This window comes from Pseudophryne corroboree, chromosome 8 (assembly GCF_028390025.1).
Source record: "Pseudophryne corroboree isolate aPseCor3 chromosome 8, aPseCor3.hap2, whole genome shotgun sequence".
Taxonomy (NCBI): Eukaryota; Metazoa; Chordata; class Amphibia; order Anura; family Myobatrachidae; genus Pseudophryne; species Pseudophryne corroboree.
In genome coordinates, this window is record NC_086451.1 from 313,692,256 (window position 1) to 313,711,728 (window position 19,473).

The 19,473-nt window shown below is 46.6% G+C and overlaps 1 protein-coding gene across 3 annotated transcripts in view; it reads left to right on the forward strand.

Annotated features, from left to right (window-relative positions):
- The window catches only part of IDS (iduronate 2-sulfatase), a 56,694-nt gene that overhangs the window by 19,300 nt on the left and 17,921 nt on the right, over nt 1-19,473 (forward strand). For all 3 annotated transcript variants that reach the window (XM_063937393.1, XM_063937395.1, XM_063937394.1), the window contains one exon: nt 387-557. In XM_063937393.1, the coding sequence (XP_063793463.1) occupies nt 387-557 (171 nt within the window). The remainder of the gene's footprint in view (nt 1-386; nt 558-19,473) is intronic.

Consider the following 19,473-nt stretch of genomic DNA (forward strand, 5'->3'; position numbering starts at 1 on the left):
AACTATCCAATATTGTCAATATTTACCATACAGGTAGTTATAATAAGTTAATTTAGGGGATTCATTTTTTTTTTAATGCAAAATGTTCTAAAAATAAACTGTCTGTCTATCTTTGGGGGGGGGAATTCAAATGTTTGAAAAGTCGGTTGGGTGTCTGTTTCTCCTGTTTTTAGGAAAAAACAGACACCCAACTGACTTTTCAAACAATTGAATATCCCCCTTTTTGTGACTATTTGAAATAGCAGATGTTTGCCCCCTCTAATTTTAAAGGGTTCAACAGTTTCAGTATCACCACTTTATTAATTACAGCAATGGCTGTCCGCCACTTAGAATACAGTTAACCAAATATTTTGTCAGCTCGTATTGACTTTTTTTTTTTCTCCAAGGAGTTTCTAAAGCTATATCCCATTGGGAACGTTTCCTTGGCACCTGATCCGGACATACCCAAGAATCTCCCTCCTGTTGCTTACAACCCATGGACAGACATTCGGAAGCGAGAAGATGTTCAGGCTTTAAACATCAGTTTTCCATATGGCCCAATTCCACCTCATTTCCAGGTATACTTTGGTCAAATTGTTCAATACATGGGGGTAATTAAATGAAAGTACTGATAACACTGCAATACAATCGGCACACCAAATGAAGCTTTGGAGCGATGCATGCTGTTGCCTAATACAGCATAGAATATTTGTATTCAGTCAAATTTTGTCTAGAGACTCATTAGCACAACCCAAAGCTGGAGGCAGCCATATTGTTTGATGAACCAATGTCCATGAGAATATATCAACCCCCTTGTGTTGATTCAATTAACAAAATTTCTGTATTCACTGTATATGGAAGATGGGTAATATCACAGTAATAAAACAGCGCTCCTGGGGCAGCTGATGAAGCTGTCTCGCTGATCTTGATGTACGTGAATCTTTAGTGATCATATTCAAATATTGGCAGGGGAGAGACACAGCTTTGCTAAGAATTTCCAGTAAAATTAATTGGTTCAACATAAACTTTCCACATATTAAATTGAATCCCAGTAGCAGTTGTTGAAGGATAATCTGCAAAATTAATTTATGTTCTAGCAATGAGATTCATAAAGGAAACGCCCATATAAAGGTTTCTAATCCCACTGATTCTGTAGCTCCTGATGAATTGAGATAGCATTACCATTAATGATCCCTGACGCTTTTCATTATCCTATAGATACCCTCTTTAGAGGTAAAATGTGTATGTATTAACATTGGACACTAATGCATTTGCTGCTCTTGATCCTGTACACAGCGGATGTTGGAAAATAGGCAAATGATACAGACATCCGGATATTTGTTGAAATGCCCATAGACGGCTTCTCAGATCCATGCAAATGCATACAATGTGTAGCAGATACTTTGATAATCAACTCCCTGTGGGAATTGAGACGTTAGCGCCATGTTTTGTGCTGATGGATCAGTTGGATCTCAGTTGTAGGCTGGGACGCTTCCTGTAAATGGTTGTGACACGCCTGCGTTTTTTGCCACCACTCCCCATTAATTCCCCTAGATGGTCCCTGACTGTCAACTCTTCCGGAGATCACATCTCTTTAAATATCGCATTGCCTACAACTCTGAATCAGGACCATAGTCCAGACGAATGGTTCATAGGGTCGACCACACTTAGGTCGACCCCTATTAGTCGACAGTGACTAAGTCGACACAAGCATTAGGTCAACCTGCACATGGTCGACATGAGTTTATAAAAAAAAAAAAATTGTGTCGTTTTCTTCGTAAAGTGACCGGGAACCCCAATTAGTGCACCGTGTCCCCTCGCATGGCTCGCTTCTCTCGCCATGCTTCGGGCAAGGTTACCGTTCTCAATTGTAGTCCACATGGATCGTAAAGTATGAAAAAGTTTAAAAAATGAAAAAAATTGTGAAAAATTCATGTTGACCTTTTGTCATGTCGACCTAGTGACCATGTCGATCAAGAAACCCTGTCGACCTAATGCATGTCTACCAATAGTGGTCGACCTAATGACTGTCGACCTAGAGACCTGATACCGTCCAGACTGGATATAAATACATCTTCAGTCAGCAGCTTAATTAGCATTCATCTGGACAGCTCATTCTCTAATTGCATCCACAGGCTAGATTACAATATATTCAAAGTAACTAGAATGTAATAAAACTAAAAATCATAAATAAGAAGGCAGTCTGAAACATTTTCATTAGTATTAGAGATTTCACATCAAATCACAAGCTGTTAACGTTTTTACATAATAAGATATATTTAACAGCAATTAAGGCTAGTGTTGAGAACAAACTCTAGCGTAAGCAATTATCAGCAAGAAGGGGCTTTTTATATGCACTATCTTCTTATTAAGTAGCACCACATTTTATTTTATTTATGACCTTTAAGATTTCAAACTAAAGCAAAATCCCATGCCTGTGGTTACGGTTCTACCAATTAGGATGTAAGAAAGTTACTATATAAATGTGTAAACACATGCTGACATAACATTATTCACTAGCTGGAATCATTCATTAAATTTTTAAATAATATATTGGAATCATTAAAATTATACATTTTGTGGTTTCTTTTTCATGAATTAAGTGTTACAATAGAAATATATAAATGCGTAAAGGAAGAGTGAGGTATTAAAAGCGACCAATAAAAGTAAAAAAATAATAATATATATTTTATTTTAATGACATTTTTAAAAGACCAATTAAAAAAGAGGAGTAGAAATATCTTAACTTATGGAAAGTGAGGTAGGATCAAGGCAGCACCCTGCCTTGATCCTACCTCACTTACCATAAGTTAAGATATTTCTACTCCTCTTTTTTAATTGGTCTTTTACAAATTTATTTAAATTTTTTTTTTTTTTTAAATTCTTTTTTTATTTCTCTGACGTCCTAGTGGATGCTGGGAACTCCGTAAGGACCATGGGAATAACAGGCTCCGAAGGAGGCTGGGCACTCTAGAAAGATTTATGACTACCTGGTGTGCACTGGCTCCTCCCCCTATGACCCTCCTCCAAGCCTCAGTTAGATCTTGTGCCCGGCCGAGGTTGGATGCACACTAGGGGCTCTCCTGAGCCCTTAGAAAGAAAGTATAGATTTAGGTTTTTTATTTTCAGTGAGACCTGCTGGCAACAGGCTCACTGCAGCGAGGGACTAAGGGGAGAAGAAGCGAACTCGCCTGCTTGCAGCCGGATTGGGCTTCTTAGGCTACTGGACACCATTAGCTCCAGAGGGATCGACCGCAGGCCCAGTCCTTGGTGTTCGGTCCCGGAGCCGCGCCGCCGTCCCCCTTACAGAGCCAGAAGCAAGAAGAGGTCCGGAAAAACGGCGGCAGAAGACATCAGTCTTCACCAAGGTAGCGCACAGCACTGCAGCTGTGCGCCATTGCTCCTCATACACACTTCACACTCCGGTCACTGAGGGTGCAGGGCGCTTGGGGGGGGGCGCCCTGAGCAGCAATAAAAACACCTTGGCTGGCAAAAATACCACAATATATAGCCCCAGAGGCTATATATGTGGTAAATACCCCTGCCAGAATCCAGAAAAAAGCGGGAGAATAGGCTGCGGAAAAGGGGCGGAGCTATCTCCCTCAGACACACTGGCGCCATTTTCTCTTCACAGTGCAACTGGAAGAAAATAAGAATTTACTTACCGATAATTCTATTTCTCGGAGTCCGTAGTGGATGCTGGGGTTCCTGAAAGGACCATGGGGAATAGCGGCTCCGCAGGAGACAGGGCACAAAAGTAAAGCTTTTACAGGTCAGGTGGTGTGTACTGGCTCCTCCCCCTATGACCCTCCTCCAGACTCCAGTTAGGTACTGTGCCCGGACGAGCGTACACAATAAGGGAGGATTTTGAATCCCGGGTAAGACTCATACCAGCCACACCAATCACACCGTACAACTTGTGATCTAAACCCAGTTAACAGTATGATAACAGAGGAGCCTCTGAAAGATGGCTTCCTAAACAATAACCCGAATTAGTTAACAATAACTATGTACAAGTATTGCAGATAATCCGCACTTGGGATGGGCGCCCAGCATCCACTACGGACTCCGAGAAATAGAATTATCGGTAAGTAAATTCTTATTTTCTCTATCGTCCTAAGTGGATGCTGGGGTTCCTGAAAGGACCATGGGGATTATACCAAAGCTCCCAAACGGGCGGGAGAGTGCGGATGACTCTGCAGCACCGAATGAGAGAACTCCAGGTCCTCCTTTGCCAGGGTATCAAATTTGTAAAAATTTACAAACGTGTTCTCCCCTGACCACGTAGCTGCTCGGCAGAGTTGTAATGCCGAGACCCCTCGGGCAGCCGCCCAAGATGAGCCCACCTTCCTTGCGGAATGGGCCTTAACAGATTTAGGCTGTGGCAGGCCTGCCACAGAATGTACAAGTTGAATTTTGTTACAAAACCAACGAGCAATCGACTGCTTAGAAGCAGGTGCACCCAACTTGTTGGGTGCATACAGTATAAACAGCGAGTCAGATTTTCTGACTCCAGCCGTCCTTTAAATGTATATTTTTAAGGCTCTGACAACGTCCAACAACTTGGAGTCCTTCAAGTCGTCTGTAGCCGCAGGCACTACAATAGGCTGGTTCAGGTGAAACGCTGATACCACCTTAGGGAGAAAATGCGGACGCGTCCGCAGCTCTGCCCTATGTCGAATGGAAAATTAAATAAGGGCTTTTATAAGACAAAGCCGCCAGTTCAGATACTCTCCCGGCCGAAGCCAGGGCCAGTAACATAGTCACTTTCCATGTGAGATATTTCAAATCCACATTCTTTAGTGGTTCAAACCAATTGGATTTGAGGAAATCTAAAACTACATTTAGATCCCACGGTGCCACCTTAGGCACCACAGGAGGCTGTATATGCAGTACTCCTTTGATAAAAATCTGGACCTCAGGGACTGAGCCAATTCTTTGTGGAAGAATATTGATAGGGCCGAAATTTGAACCTTAATAGATCCCAATTTGAGACCCATAGACAATCCTGATTGCAGGAAATGTAGGAAAACGACCCAGTTGAAATTCCTCCATCGGAGCACTCCGCTGCTCGCACCACGCAACATATTTTCGCCAAATACGGCGATAATGCTTCGCGGTGACTTCCTTCCTTGCCTTTATCAAGGTAGGAATGACTTCTTCTGGAATGCCTTTTCCTTTTAGGATCTGGCATTCAACGCCATGCCGTCAAACGCAGCCGCGGTAAGTCTTGAAAAAGACAAGGACCCTGCTGAAGCAGGTCCCTTCTCAGAAGTAGAGGCCACGGATCGTCCGTGACCATCTCTTGAAGTTCCGGGTACCAAGTCCTTCTTGGCCAATCCGGAGCCACTAGTCTTACTCCTCTTTGCCGTATAATCCTCAATACCTTTGGTATGAGAGGCAGAGGAGGAAACACATATACCGACTGGTACACCCAAGGTGTTACCAGCGCGTCCACAGCTATTGCCTGCGGATCTCTTGACCTGGCGCAATACCTGTCCAGTGTTTTGTTGAGGCGAGACGCCATCATGTCCACCATTGGTTTTACCCAACGGTTTAATAGCATGTGGAAAACTTCTGGATGAAGTCCCCACTCTCCCGGGTGAAGGTCGTGTCTGCTGAGGAAGTCTGCTTCCCAGTTGTCCACGCCCGGGATGAATACTGCTGACAGTGCTATCACGTGATTCTCCGCCCAGCGAAGGATCCTGGCAGCTTCTGCCATTGCCCTCCTGCTTCTTGTGCCGCCCTGTCTGTTTACATGGGCGACTGCCGTGATGTTGTCCGACTGGATCAACACCGGTCTTCCTTGAAGCAGAGGTTCCGCCTGGCTTAGAGCATTGTAGATTGCTCTTAGTTCCAGAATGCTTATGTGAAGAGACTTTTTCAGGCTCGACCACACTCCCTGGAAATTTCTTCCCTGTGTGACTGCTCCCCAGCCTCTCAGGCTGGCATCCGTGGTCACCAGGATCCAATCCTGTATGCCGAATCTGCGGCCCTCCAATAGATGAGCCTCCTGCAACCACCACAGAAGGGATACCCTTGTCCTCGGCGACAGGGTTATCCGCAGGTGCATCTGAAGATGCGACCCTGACCATTTGTCCAACAGATCCCTTTGCATGGAATCTGCCGAAAGGGATTGCTTCGTAAGAAGCTACCATTTTTTCCCAGGACTCTTGTGCATTGATGTACAGACACCTTTCCTGGTTTTAGGAGGTTCCTGACCAGGTCAGATAACTCCTTGGCTTTTTCTTCGGGAAGAAAAACCTTTTTCTGAACTGTGTCCAGAATCATCCCCAGGAACAGCAGACGAGTTGTCGGCATTAATTGGGATTTTGGAATATTCAGAATCCATCCGTGCTGCTTTAGCACCTCTTGAGATAGTGCTAAACCCATCTCTAGCTGTTCTCTGGACCTTGCCCTTATTAGGAGATCGTCCAAGTATGGGATAATTAATACGCCTTTTCTTCGAAGAAGAAATATTATCTCGGCCATTACCTTTGTAAAGACCCGAGGTGCCGTGGACAAACCAAACGGCAGCGTCTGAAACTGATAGTGACAGTTTTGTACAACGAACCTGAGGTACCCCTGGTGTGAGGGGTAATTGGAACGTGGAGATACGCATCCTTGATGTCCAAGGATACCATAAAGTCCCCTTCTTCCAGGTTCGCTATCACTGCTCTGAGTGACTCCATCTTGAACTTGAACTTCTTTATGTATAGGTTCAAGGACTTCAGATTTAGAATAGGCCTTACCGAGCCATCCGGCTTCGGTACCACAAATAGAGTGGAATAATACCCCTTCCCTTGTTGTAGAAGAGGTACCTTGACTATCACCTGCTGAGAATACAGCTTGTGAATGGCTTCCAAAACCGTCTCCCTTTCTGAGGGGGACGTTGGTAAAGCAGACTTCAGGAAACGGCGAGGTGGCTCTGTCTCTAATTTCAACCTGTACCCCTGAGATATTATCTGCAGGATCCAGGGATTTACCTGCGAGTGAGCCCACTGCGCGCTGTAATTTTTGAGACGACCGCCTACCGCCCCCGAGTCCGCTTGCGAAGCCCCAGCGTCATGCTGAGGCTTTTGTAGAAGCCGGGGAGGGCTTCTGTTCCTGGGAAGGAGCTGCCTGTTGCTGTCTCTTCCCTCGTCCTCTGCCTCGTGGCAGATATGAATAGCCCTTTGCTCTCTTATTTTTAAAGGAACGAAAGGGCTGCGGTTGAAAGGTCGGTGCCTTTTTCTGTTGGGGAGTGACTTGAGGTAGAAAGGTGGATTTCCCGGCCGTAGCCGTGGCCACCAAATCCGATAGACCGACCTCAAATAACTCCTCTACGCATCGCCTGTCCACTGTCGTGTCCATAAAGCTCTTCTGGCCGAAATGGACATAGCACTTACCCGTGATGCCAGTGTGCAGATATCTCTCTGTGCATCACGCATATAAAGAAATGCATCCTTTATTTGTTCTAACGACAGTAAAATATTGTCCCTGTCCAGGGTATCAATATTTTTGATCAGGGACTCTGACCAAACTACCCCAGCACTGCACATCCAGGCAGTCGCAATAGCTGGTCGTAGTATAACACCTGCATGTGTGTATATACCTTTTTGGATATTTTCCATCCTCCTATCTGATGGATCTTTAAGTGCGTCCGTCTCAGGAGAGGGTAACGCCACTTGTTTTGATAAGCGTGTTAGCGCTTTGTCCACCCTAGGAGGTGTTTCCCAGCGCTCCCTAACCTCTGGCGGGAAAGGGTATAAAGCCAATAACTTCTTTGAAATTAGCAGTTTTTTATCGGGGCACCCCACGCTTCATCACACACGTCATTTAATTCTTCTGATTCGGTAAAAACTACTGGTAGTTTTTTCACACCCCACATAATACCCTGTTTAGTGGTACCTGTAGTATCAGCTAAATGTAACATCTCCTTTATTGCCAAAATCATATAACGTGTGGCCCTACTGGAAAATACGGTTGATTCGTCACCTTCACCACCGGAATCAGTGCCTGTGTCTGGGTCTGTGTCGACCGACTGAGGCAAGGGACGTTTTACAGCCCCTGACGGTGTTTGAGGCGCCTGGACAGACACTAATTGAGTGTCCGGCCGCCTCATGTCGGCAAACGACTGCTTAAGCGAGTTGACGCTATCCCGTAATTCCACAAATAAAGGCATCCATTCTGGTGTCGACCCCCTAGGAGGTGACATCCTCATATTTGGCAATTGCTCCGCCTCCACACCAATAACGTCCTCATACATGTCGACACACACGTACCGACACACAGCAGACACACAGGGAATGCTCTATACGAAGACAGGACCCACTAGCCCTTTGGGGAGACAGAGGGAGAGTCTGCCAGCACACACCAAAAAGCGCTATATATGACAGGGATAGCCTTATGATTAAGTGCTCCCTTATAGCTGCTTTTATATTAATATATTGCCATTTATTCTGCCCCCCCTCTCTGTTATACCCTGTTTCTGTAGTGCAGTGCAGGGGAGAGACCTGGGAGCCTTCCTGACCAGCGGAGCTGTGACAGAAAATGGCGCCGTGTGCTGAGGAGATAGGCCCCGCCCCTTTTTCGGCGGGCTCGTCTCCCGCTATTTAGTACATTTAGGCAGGGGTAAATATCTCCATATAGCCTCTGGGGCTATATGTGAGGTATTTTTAGCCTTTTTAAAGGTTTTCATTTGCCTCCCAGGGCGCCCCCCCCCAGCGCCCTGCACCCTCAGTGACTGCCGTGTGAAGTGTGCTGAGAGGAAAATGGCGCACAGCTGCAGTGCTGTGCGCTACCTTAAGAAGACTGCAGGAGTCTTCAGCCGCCGATTCTGGACCTCTTCTTGCTTCAGCATCTGTGAGGGGGCCGGCGGCGTGGCTCCGGTGACCATCCAGGCTGTACCTGTGATCGTCCCTCTGGAGCTTCATGTCCAGTAGCCAAGAAGCCAATCCATCCTGCACGCAGGTGAGTTCACTTCTTCTCCCCTCTGTCCCTCGTTGCAGTGATCCTGTTGCCAGCAGGAATCACTGTAAAATAAAAAACCTAAGCTAAACTCTCTAAGCAGCTCTTTATGAGAGCCACCTAGAATTGCACCCTTCTCGGCCGGGCACAAAAATCTAACTGGAGTCTGGAGGAGGGTCATAGGGGGAGGAGCCAGTACACACCACCTGACCTGTAAAAGCTTTACTTTTGTGCCCTGTCTCCTGCGGAGCCGCTATTCCCCATGGTCCTTTCAGGAACCCCAGCATCCACTTAGGACGATAGAGAAAGCTCCCCAGGCTCTCCCCTGTAGTTTTCAGGCTCAAAGGATAAAAAAGAGAGGGGGGGCACTAAATTTAGGCGCAATATTGTATATACAAGCAGCTATGGGGGAAAATTCACTCAGTTATAGTGTTAATCCCCTCATTATATAGTGCTCTGGTGTGTGCTGGCATACTCTCTCTCTGTCTCCCCAAAGGGCTTTGTGGGTCCTGTCCTCAGTCAGAGCATTCCCTGTGTGTGTGCGGTGTGTCGGTACAGCTGTGTCGACATGTTTGAGGAGGAGGCTTATATAGTGACGGAGCAGATGCCGATAAATGTGACGCCCCCTGTGGGGCCGACACCAGAGTGGATGGTTAGGTAAAAGGTATTAACTGACAGTGTCAACTCCTTACATAAAAGGGTGGATGACGTAACAGCTGTGGGACAGCCGGCTTCTCAGCCCGTGCCTGCCCAGGCGTCTCAAAGGCCATCAGGGGCTCAAAAACGCCCGCTCATTCAGATAGCAGACACAGATGTCGACACGGAGTCTGACTCCAGTGTCGACAAGGTTGAGACATATACACAATCCACTAGGAACATCCGTGACTTGATCCCGGCAATAAAGAAAATGTGTTACACATTTCTGACATTAACCTCTAAAAATGGGGTTTTTATGTTTGGGGAGAAAAAGCAGGCAGTGTTTTGTTCCCCCATCAGATGAATGAATGAAGTGTGTGAAAAGCGTGGGTTCCCCTTGATAAGAAACTGGTAATTTCAAAAAAGTTACTGATGGCGTACCTTTTCCCGCCAGAGGATAAGTTACGCTGGGAGATATCCCCTAGGGTGGATAAGGCGCTCACACGGTTGTCAAAATAGGTGGCACTGCCGTTTTAGGAACGGCCACTTTGAAGGTACCTGTTTATAAAAAGCAGGAGGCTATCCTGAAGTCTGTATTTACACACTCAGGTACTAGACTGAAACCTGCAGAGCGTGCTGCTGCAGCGTGGTCGGTGACCCTGTCAAACATACTAGTTTGCTAACATGAGAACATATTAAAGACGTCGTCTTATATATGAGGGATGCACAGAGGGATATTTTGCCGGCTGGCATCCAAAATGAATGTAATGTCCATTCTGTCAGGAGGGTATTAGAGACCTGTCACTGGACAGGTGATGCTGACCTTAAAAGACGCATAGAGATTCTGCCTTATAAGGGTGAGGAATTATTTGGGGATGGTCTCTGGGACCTCGTATCCGCAGCAACAGCTGGGAAGAAATATTTTTACCTCAGTTTTCCTAACAGACTAAGAAAGCACTGTATTATCAGGTACAGTCCTTTCGGCTTCAGAAAAGCAAGCGGGTCAAAGGCGCTTCCTTTCTGTACAAATACAAGGGAAGAGGGAAAAAGCTGCACCAGTCAGCCTGTTCCCAGAATCATAATTCTTCTCTCGCTTCCTCTGAGTCCACAGCATGACGCGGGGGCTCCACAGGTGTAGCCAGGTACGGTGGGGGGCCGTCTCAAAAATTTCAGCGATCAGTGGGCTCGCTCACAGGTGGATCCCTGTTTCATTCAAGTAGTATTTCAGGGGTACAAGCTGGAATTCGAGATGTCTTCCCCCCGCCGTTTCCTCAAATATGCCTTGCCGACAACTCCCTCAGGCAGGGAGGCTGTGCTAGAGGCAATTAATAAGCTGTATTCCCAGCAGGTAATACTTAAGGTGCCCCTACTTCAACAAGGACGGGGTTACTATTCCACACGGTTTGGGGTACCGAAACCGCATGGTTCGGTGTGACCCTTCTTTATATTTAAAATCCTTGAACACATGCATAAAAAATTCAAGTTCAAGATGGAATCGCTCAGGGCGGTTATTGCAAGCCTGGACGAGGGGGATTATATGGTATCCCGGGACATCAAGGATGCTTACCTGCATGTCCCTATTTACTATCCTCGTCAGGATTACCATTACCAAGTCCAGACTCTGCCGTTTGGACTGTACATGGCACCGAGGGTGTTACCAAGGTAATGGCCGGAATGATGATACTCCTTCGAAAAAGGGGAGTTTTAATTATCCCGTACTTGGACAATCTCCTTATAAGGGCGAGGTCCAAGGAGCAGTTGCTAGTCGGGGTAGCACTATTTTGGAAAGTGCTACAACAGCACGGTTGGATTCTAAACAGTCCAGAGTCACAGCTGGTTCCTACGACACGTCTACTGTTCCTGGGGATGGTTCTGGACACAGACCAGAAATAAGTGTTTCTCTCGGTGGAGAAAGCCAAGGAGCTGTCATCTCTAGTCAGAGACCTCCTGAAGCCAAAACCGTTATCGGTGCATCATTGCACGCGAGTCCTGGGAAAAATGTTAGCTTCCTACGAAGCAATCCCATTCGGCAGGTTCCATGCAAGAACTTTTCAGGGGGACCTGTTAGACAAGTGGTCCGGGTCGCATCTTCAGATGCATTAGGCTGATAACCATGTCTTCAAGGACCAGGGTATCTCTACTGTAGTGGCTGCAGAGTGCCCATCTTCAAGAGGGCCGCAGGTTCGACATACAGGACTAGGTCCTAGTGACCATAGATGCCAGCCTTTGAGGCTGGGGGGCAGTCACACAGGGAAGAAACTTCCAGGGACTTTGGTCAAGTCAGGTGACTTCCCTACATAAATATTCTGGAACAGAGGGCCATTTACAATGCCCTGAGTCAGGCAAGGCCTCTGCTTCAAAACCAGCCGGTCCTGATCCAATCAGGCAACATCACGGCAGTCGCCCCTGTAAACCAACAGGGCGGCACAAGAAGCAGGATGGCGATGGCAGAAGCCACAAGGATTCTCCGATGGGCGGAAAATCATGTGTTAGCACTGTCAGCAGTGTTCATTCCCGGAGTGGACAGCTGGGAAGCAGATCTTCTCAGCAGACACGACTTCCACCCGAGAGTGTGGGGACTTCATCCAGAAGTCTTCCAAAGGATTGTACACCATTGGGAAAGGCCACAGGTGGACATGAAGGCGTCCCGCCTCAACAAAAAGCTATAAAAGATATTGCGCCAGGTCAAGGGACCTTCAGGCGATAGCTGTGGACGCTCTGGTAACACCGTGGGTGTACCAGTCGTTTTATGTGTTCCCCCCTCTGCCTCTCATACCAAAGGTACTGAGAATAATAAGAAGGCGAGGAGTAAGAACGATACTCGTGGTTCCGGATTGGCCAAGAAGAGCCTGGTACCCAGAACTTCAAGAAAATATATCAGAGGACCCATGGCCTCTGCCGCTCAGACAGGACCTGCTGCAGCAGGGGCCCTGTCTGTTCCAAGACTTACCGCGGCTACGTTTTGATGGCATGGCGGTTGAACGCCGGATCCTAAAGGAAAAGGGCATTCCGGAGGAAGTCATTCCTACGCTGATTCAAGCCAGGAAAGATGTAACTGCAAAACATTATCACCGCATATGGCGGAAATATGTTGCTTGGTGTGAGGCCAAAAAAGGCCCCAACAGAGGAATTTCAACTAGGTCGATTTCTGCATTTCCTACAAGCAGGAGTGTCTATGGGCCTAAAATTAGGCTCCATTAAGATACAGATCTCGGCTCTGTCGATTTTCTTCCAGAAAGCATTAGCTTCAGTACCTGAAGTTCAGACATTGTAAAAGGAGTGCTGCATATTCAGCCCCCGGTTGTGCCTCCAGTGGCACCTTGGGATCTCAACGTGGTGTTGAGTTTCTTAAAATCACATTGGTTTGAACCACTAAAAACCGTGGATCTAAAATATCTCACGTTGAAAGTGGTCATGTTATTGGCCTTCGTTTTGGCCAGGCGTGTATCAGAATTGGCGGCTTTGTCATATAAAAGTCCTTATCTGATTTTCCATATGGATAGGGCAGAATTGAGGACTCGTCCCCAGTTTCTCCCTAAGGTGGTATCAGCTTTTCACTTGAACCAACCTATTGTGGTGCCTGCGGCTACTAGGGACTTGGAGGATTCCAAGTTACTGGACGTAGTCAGGGCCTTGAAAAATTATGTTTCCAGGACGGCTAGAGTCAGAAAAATTGACTCGCTATTTATCCTGTATGCACCCAACAGGCTGGGTGCTCCGGCTTCTAAGCAGACTATCGCTCGCTGGATCTGTGACACGATTCAGCAGGCGCATTCTGCGGCTGGACTGCCGCATCTTAAATCAGTGAAAGCCCATTCCACAGGGAAGGTGGGCTCATCTTGGGCGGCTGCCCGAGGGGTCTCGGCTTTACAACTTTGCCGAGCTGTTACTTGGTCGGGTTCAAACACTTTTGCAAAATTCTACAAGTTTGATACCCTGGCTGAGGAGGACCTTGAGTTTGCTCATTCGGTGCTGCAGAGTCATCCGCACTCTCCCGCCCGTTTGGGAGCTTTGGTATAATCCCCATGGTCCTTACGGAGTACCCAGCATCCACTAGGACGTCAGAGAAAATAAGATTTTACTCACCGGTAAATCTATTTCTCGTAGTCCGTAGTGGATGCTGGGCGCCCATTCCAAGTGCGGATTGTCTGCAATACTTGTATATAGTTATTGCCTAACTAAAGGGTTATTGTTGAGCCATCTGTTGAGAGGCTCAGTTATATTCATACTGTTAACTGGTTATAGTATCACGAGTTATACGGTGTGATTGGTGTGGCTGGTATGAGTCTTACCCGGGATTCAAAATCCTTCCTTATTATGTCAGCTCGTCCGGGCACAGTGTCCTAACTGAGGCTTGGAGGAGGGTCATAGGGGGAGGAGCCAGTGCACACCAGGTAGTCATAAATCTTTCTAGAGTGCCCAGCCTCCTTCGGAGCCCGCTATTCCCATGGTCCTTACGGAGTTCCCAGCATCCACTACGGACTACGAGAAATAGATTTACCGGTGAGTAAAATCTTATTTTTTTTACTTTTATTTATCTTGGCATATTTTATATCCTATATTCTTCTCTATATATTTTTTTTTCTCTCTGCATTTTTTAGAATTTTTCTTTTAACGTTTTAGTTGCATGTTACTCCTTTTTGCATAGTTTTTTAACTAAGCTTTGTTTAGTGCTGTATAATGTAATAAACTTGTATATTATTTTTTACAACTGCCTTGTTCTACTACAATCTTTTAAGCACCATTGGTCGCTTTTAATACCTCACTCTTCCTTTACGAATTTTGTCTGTAGGTGCTTATACCAGCACCTTAATATACCTGAGGTAAACAGCTGACGCCCTGTGAACTCACAGGGAGTGCTTTGTAGGCAGGTTCTAAGTAATTTTTAAACGGCTTTTACGATTGTTCAGGCACTAGTGTTTTATTCTGGATACTGCATCTGTGGCGCTGCTAGCTTTCCTGGTACACAGAAATATATAAATATTTGAATAACTTGATTAATGTACTTGCTGTGATCATTAAAACTAAATCCAGCTTATATTTGAAACCTGACAGACCCTTCTCAGATGTACAGGTATATACTGTATGCAGATTATTTATTCAACTGACTAACTTGGTGTTGTTTTCCATTTGGACTAAATCCATTGATTATTGTACTGTTGGGATGTGAGCAGTTCAAATATTAAAAGGGGATGTAGTCAGGATCCTTGCAGTCAGGATCCTGATGGTCACAGGGCCTAATTCAGACCTGATCGCAGCAGCAAAATCGTTTTCTAGTGGGCAAAACCATGTGCACTGCAGGGGAGGGGGGGGGACGGGGACGGGACGGGTGTGGTATTGAAAGTCGACAGTAACTAGGTCGACAATGTCTAGGTCGACCACTATTGGTCGACAGTAACTAGGTCGACAGGGTGTCTAGGTCGACAGGGTCTTTAGGTCGACATGTTCTAGGTCGACAGGTCAAAATGTCGACATGAGTTTTTAATGTTATTCTGGTGTCGTTTTCTTCGTAGAGTGACCGGGAACCCCAATTAGTGCACCGCGTTCGCTCGCCATGCTTCGGGCATGGTGCCTTCGCTCCGCTACCGCTTCGCTCGGGACAGATTACCGTTCCAATCGTAATCCACGTGGATCGTTAAGTATGAAAAGGTTCAAAAAAAGAAAAAAATTGTGAAAAACTCATGTCGACTTTTTGACCTGTCGACCTAGAACATGTCGGCCTAAAGACCCTGTCGACCTAGACACCCTGTCGACCAATAGTGGTCGAACTAGACATTGTCGACCTAGTTACTGTCGACTTTCAGTCCGGATCCCGGACGGGACACAGATATAACGTGCAGAGAGAGTTAGATTTGGGTGGGTTATTTTGTTTCTGTGCAGGATAAATACTGGCTGCTTTATTTTTACACTGCAATTAAGATTTCAGTTTGAACACACCCCACCCAAATCTAACTCTCCCTGCACATGTTATATCTGCCCCACCTGAAGTGCACATGGTTTTGCCCATTATAAATTTTTTTTTTTTGCTGCTGCCATCAAGTCTGAATTAGGTTCACAATCCCGGCAGTGGAATTCCAGCGGTCACAATCCAGACGGTGAGTATTAGGGCTAGGCAGTAGGAGGGAGGGTTAGGCTGCTAAAAGGGGATAGTTAGGGTTAGGCTGTGGGAGGGAGTGGTTAGGCTGCTGGTGGGGTGGGTTAGGGTTGCAGTTAAAACAGGGGTGTAGCAAGAGTGGATCGAGTGGAGCTTGAACTCCAGGTGCCGTCGGGAACAGAAGGCACCAGTTCTCTGTAACAGAGCTAGGAGCCGGGACTCTGGTAGAAGGAGATGACTAGAAGAGAGGGAAGGGGTGGCCACCACACTGCCTGCATGTTCTATGTCACTGATTGCAGTGCAGAGAGTCCTGTGCAGTGCAGCTTGGTTTGTTGTTAGGGAGCAGGGGAGGTTTGGAGATTTGTCAGAAGAATCTTCCTGGCAGTCAGCTATCTGCATTCAGTGATCTGGAAAATGCAGGCAGTGTGGTGGCCACCCCTTCCCTTTCCTCAGTCCTCTCCTTCTCCCTACAGAGGTCAATCACATAGAAGCTCCGCCGCTCCAGGCTAGAATGAGGAGCTGCTCTGCTGCTGCCCTCTTGGTGAAAATTAAAGTGTGTATACTGTGTGTGTATGTGTTTATTTCTGTGTATACTGTGTGTTTATGTGTATATGTCTCTGTGTGGGTCTGTATCTATGTGTTTGTGTGTGTAAATGTGTTTGTGTGTATATGTCTGTGTGCATATGTGTGTTTGTTTATACATGTATATGTTTGTGTGTCTATTTGTGTGCTTTTGTATATGTGTGTGTGTTTATGTGTATATATCTTTGTATACAGTATGTGTGTGTATATGTCTGTGTATATGTGTACAGATGGGGCCTCCGTTGTCTTGCCGTCCTCTGTGACTAGGCGCGTCCGCCTGGGTGCACCTAGTCACTGTGAGCATCTCTGTCTGGACGGACGTGCGCACCCAGACGGAGACGCTGACCATTCACTTTAATGGAGGGCGTCTCTGTCCGCACGCTCGGACAGAGACACTCTGAATGGGAAGCAGCTCGTACACTCTCGGCGTGACTAGGCGGACGGATCGCCTAGTCACGCCGGTAGTGCACGCCTGCGACTACGCAGGCAAAGATAAAGAAGGCTCCATCTGTATGTCTGTGGGTATATTTGTGTATATATCTGTGTTTATGTGTGTGTTCATGTGTGTGTGTGTGTGTGTGTGTGTGTGTGTTTATGTATGTCTGTTTATATATTTGTGTGTATGTTTGTGTGTGTGTGTGTGTATATATCTGTGTATATGTGTGTTAATGTACTGTATGTCTATGCCTAAATATGTCTGTGTGTGTATGTGTGTTGGTGGGTGGGGACACCGTGACATGACCCTGCTTCGGGTGTCATGCCTCCACGCTACGCCTCTGGGTTAAAATGCTCAACAAAATTCCTCTGCATTATGACAGTCCGGATTGTGACTGGCAGGATTCTCTTGATCACCAGTATATTGTACCCAACCTTTTAAAAGTTATTTTACATATTCTGTGTCTAATAATTGTATGTGAAATATTGTTTTTATAAGTTTTTGTTGATATATTAAAAAATGACTATATATAAAAAAAAAATTCATGTGCTAGCTTCTTGAGGTGTACCTATGTAATCATGTACTTATCCTCCGGACTATAAGTGGTCAGTATGTATGTGCACATCTGTGCATCACTGTGATTGTACTTTCCCCACTGACACACATGGTCAAAACATAAATGAAACAGCCTTTTCTGTTTATACTCGTGCATTTATTTATTTCTCTAACGTCCTAGTGGATGCTTGGGACTCCGTCAGGACCATGGGGATTAGCGGCTCCGCAGGAGACGGAGCACAAAAATAAAGCTTTAGGATCAGGTGGTGTGCACTGGCTCCTCCCCCTATGACCCTCCTCCAAGCCTCAGTTAGGTTTTTGTGCCCGTCCGAGCAGGGTGCAATCTAGGTGGCTCTCCTAAAGAGCTGCTTAGAAAAAGTTTTTAGGTTTTTTATTTTCAGTGAGTCCTGCTGGCAACAGGCTCACTGCATCGAGGGACTTAGGGGAGAGAAGTGAACTCACCTGCGTGCAGGATGGATTGGCTTCTTAGGCTACTGGACACCATCAGCTCCAGAGGGATCGAACACAGGCCCAGCCATGGAGTCCGGTCCCGGAGCCGCGCCGCCGACCCCCCTTGCAGATGCCGAAGATTGAAGAGGTCCAGAAACAGGCGGCAGAAGACTTTTCAGTCTTCATGAGGTAGCGCACAGCACTGCAGCTGTGCGCCATTGTTGTCAGCACACTTCATACAGCGGTCACTGAGGGTGCAGGGCGCTGGGGGGGGCGCCCTGGGCAGCAATGTATAATACCTTTTTTATGGCTAAAAATACATCACATATAGCCCTTGAGGCTATATGGATGTATTTAACCCCTGCCAGATCTCACAAACTCCGGGAGAAGAGCCCGCCGAAATAGGGGGCGGGGCTTATTCTCCTCAGCACACAGCGCCATTTTCCTGCTCAGCTCCGCTGTGAGGAAGGCTCCCAGGACTCTCCCCTGCACTGCACTACAGAAACAGGGTAAAACAGAGAGGGGGGGCACTTTTTTAGCGATATTACTATATTTAAGCTGCTATAAGGATACAACACTTATATAGGGTTGTTCCCATATATATTATAGCGCTTGGGTGTGTGCTGGCAAACTCTCCCTCTGTCTCCCCAAAGGGCTAGTGGGGTCCTGTCTTCAATAGAGCATTCCCTGTGTGTCTGCTGTGTGTCGGTACGTGTGTGTCGACATGTATGAGGACGATGTTGGTGTGGAGGCAGAGCAATTGCCGGTAATGGTGATGTCACCCCCCAGGGAGTCGACACCGGAATGGATGGCTTTGTTTATGGAATTACGTGATAATGTCAGCACATTACAAAAATCAATTGACGACATGAGACGGCCGGCAAACCAGTTAGTACCTGCCCAGGCGTCTCAGACACCGTCAGGGGCTGTAAAACGCCCTTTACCTCAGTCGGTCGACACGGACACGGACACTGAATCTAGTGTCGACGGTGAAGAAACAAACGTATTTTCCAGTAGGGCCACACGTTATATGATCACGGCAATGAAGGAGACTTTACATATCTCTGATACTGCAAGTACCACAAAAAGGGGTATTATGTGGGGTGTGAAAAAACTACCTGTAGTTTTTCCTGAATCAGAGGAATTGAATGATGTATGTGATGAAGCGTGGGTTAACCCAGATAGAAAAGTGCTAATTTCAAAAAAGTTATTGGCATTATACCCTTTCCCGCCAGAGGTTAGGGCGCGCTGGGAAACACCCCCTAGGGTGGATAAGGCGCTCACACGCTTATCAAAACAAGTGGCGTTACCGTCTCCTGATACGGCCGCCCTCAAGGATCCAGCTGATAGGAGGCTGGAAACTACCTTAAAAAGTATATACACACATACTGGTGTTATACTGCGACCAGCCATCGCCTCAGCCTGGATGTGCAGTGCTGGGGTGGTCTGGTCGGATTCCCTGACTGAAAATATTGATACCCTGGATAGGGACAGTATTTTATTGACTTTAGAGCAATTAAAGGATGCTTTTCTTTATATGCGAGATGCTCAGAGGGATATTTGCACTCTGGCATCGAGAGTAAGTGCGATGTCCATATCTGCCAGAAGAAGTTTATGGACGCGACAGTGGTCAGGTGATGCGGATTCCAAACGGCATATGGAAGTATTGCCGTATAAAGGGGAGGAATTATTTGGCGTCGGTCTATCGGATCTGGTGGCCACGGCAACTGCCGGAAAATCCACAGTTTTACCTCAGACCCCCTCCCAACAGAAAAAGACACCATCTTTTCAG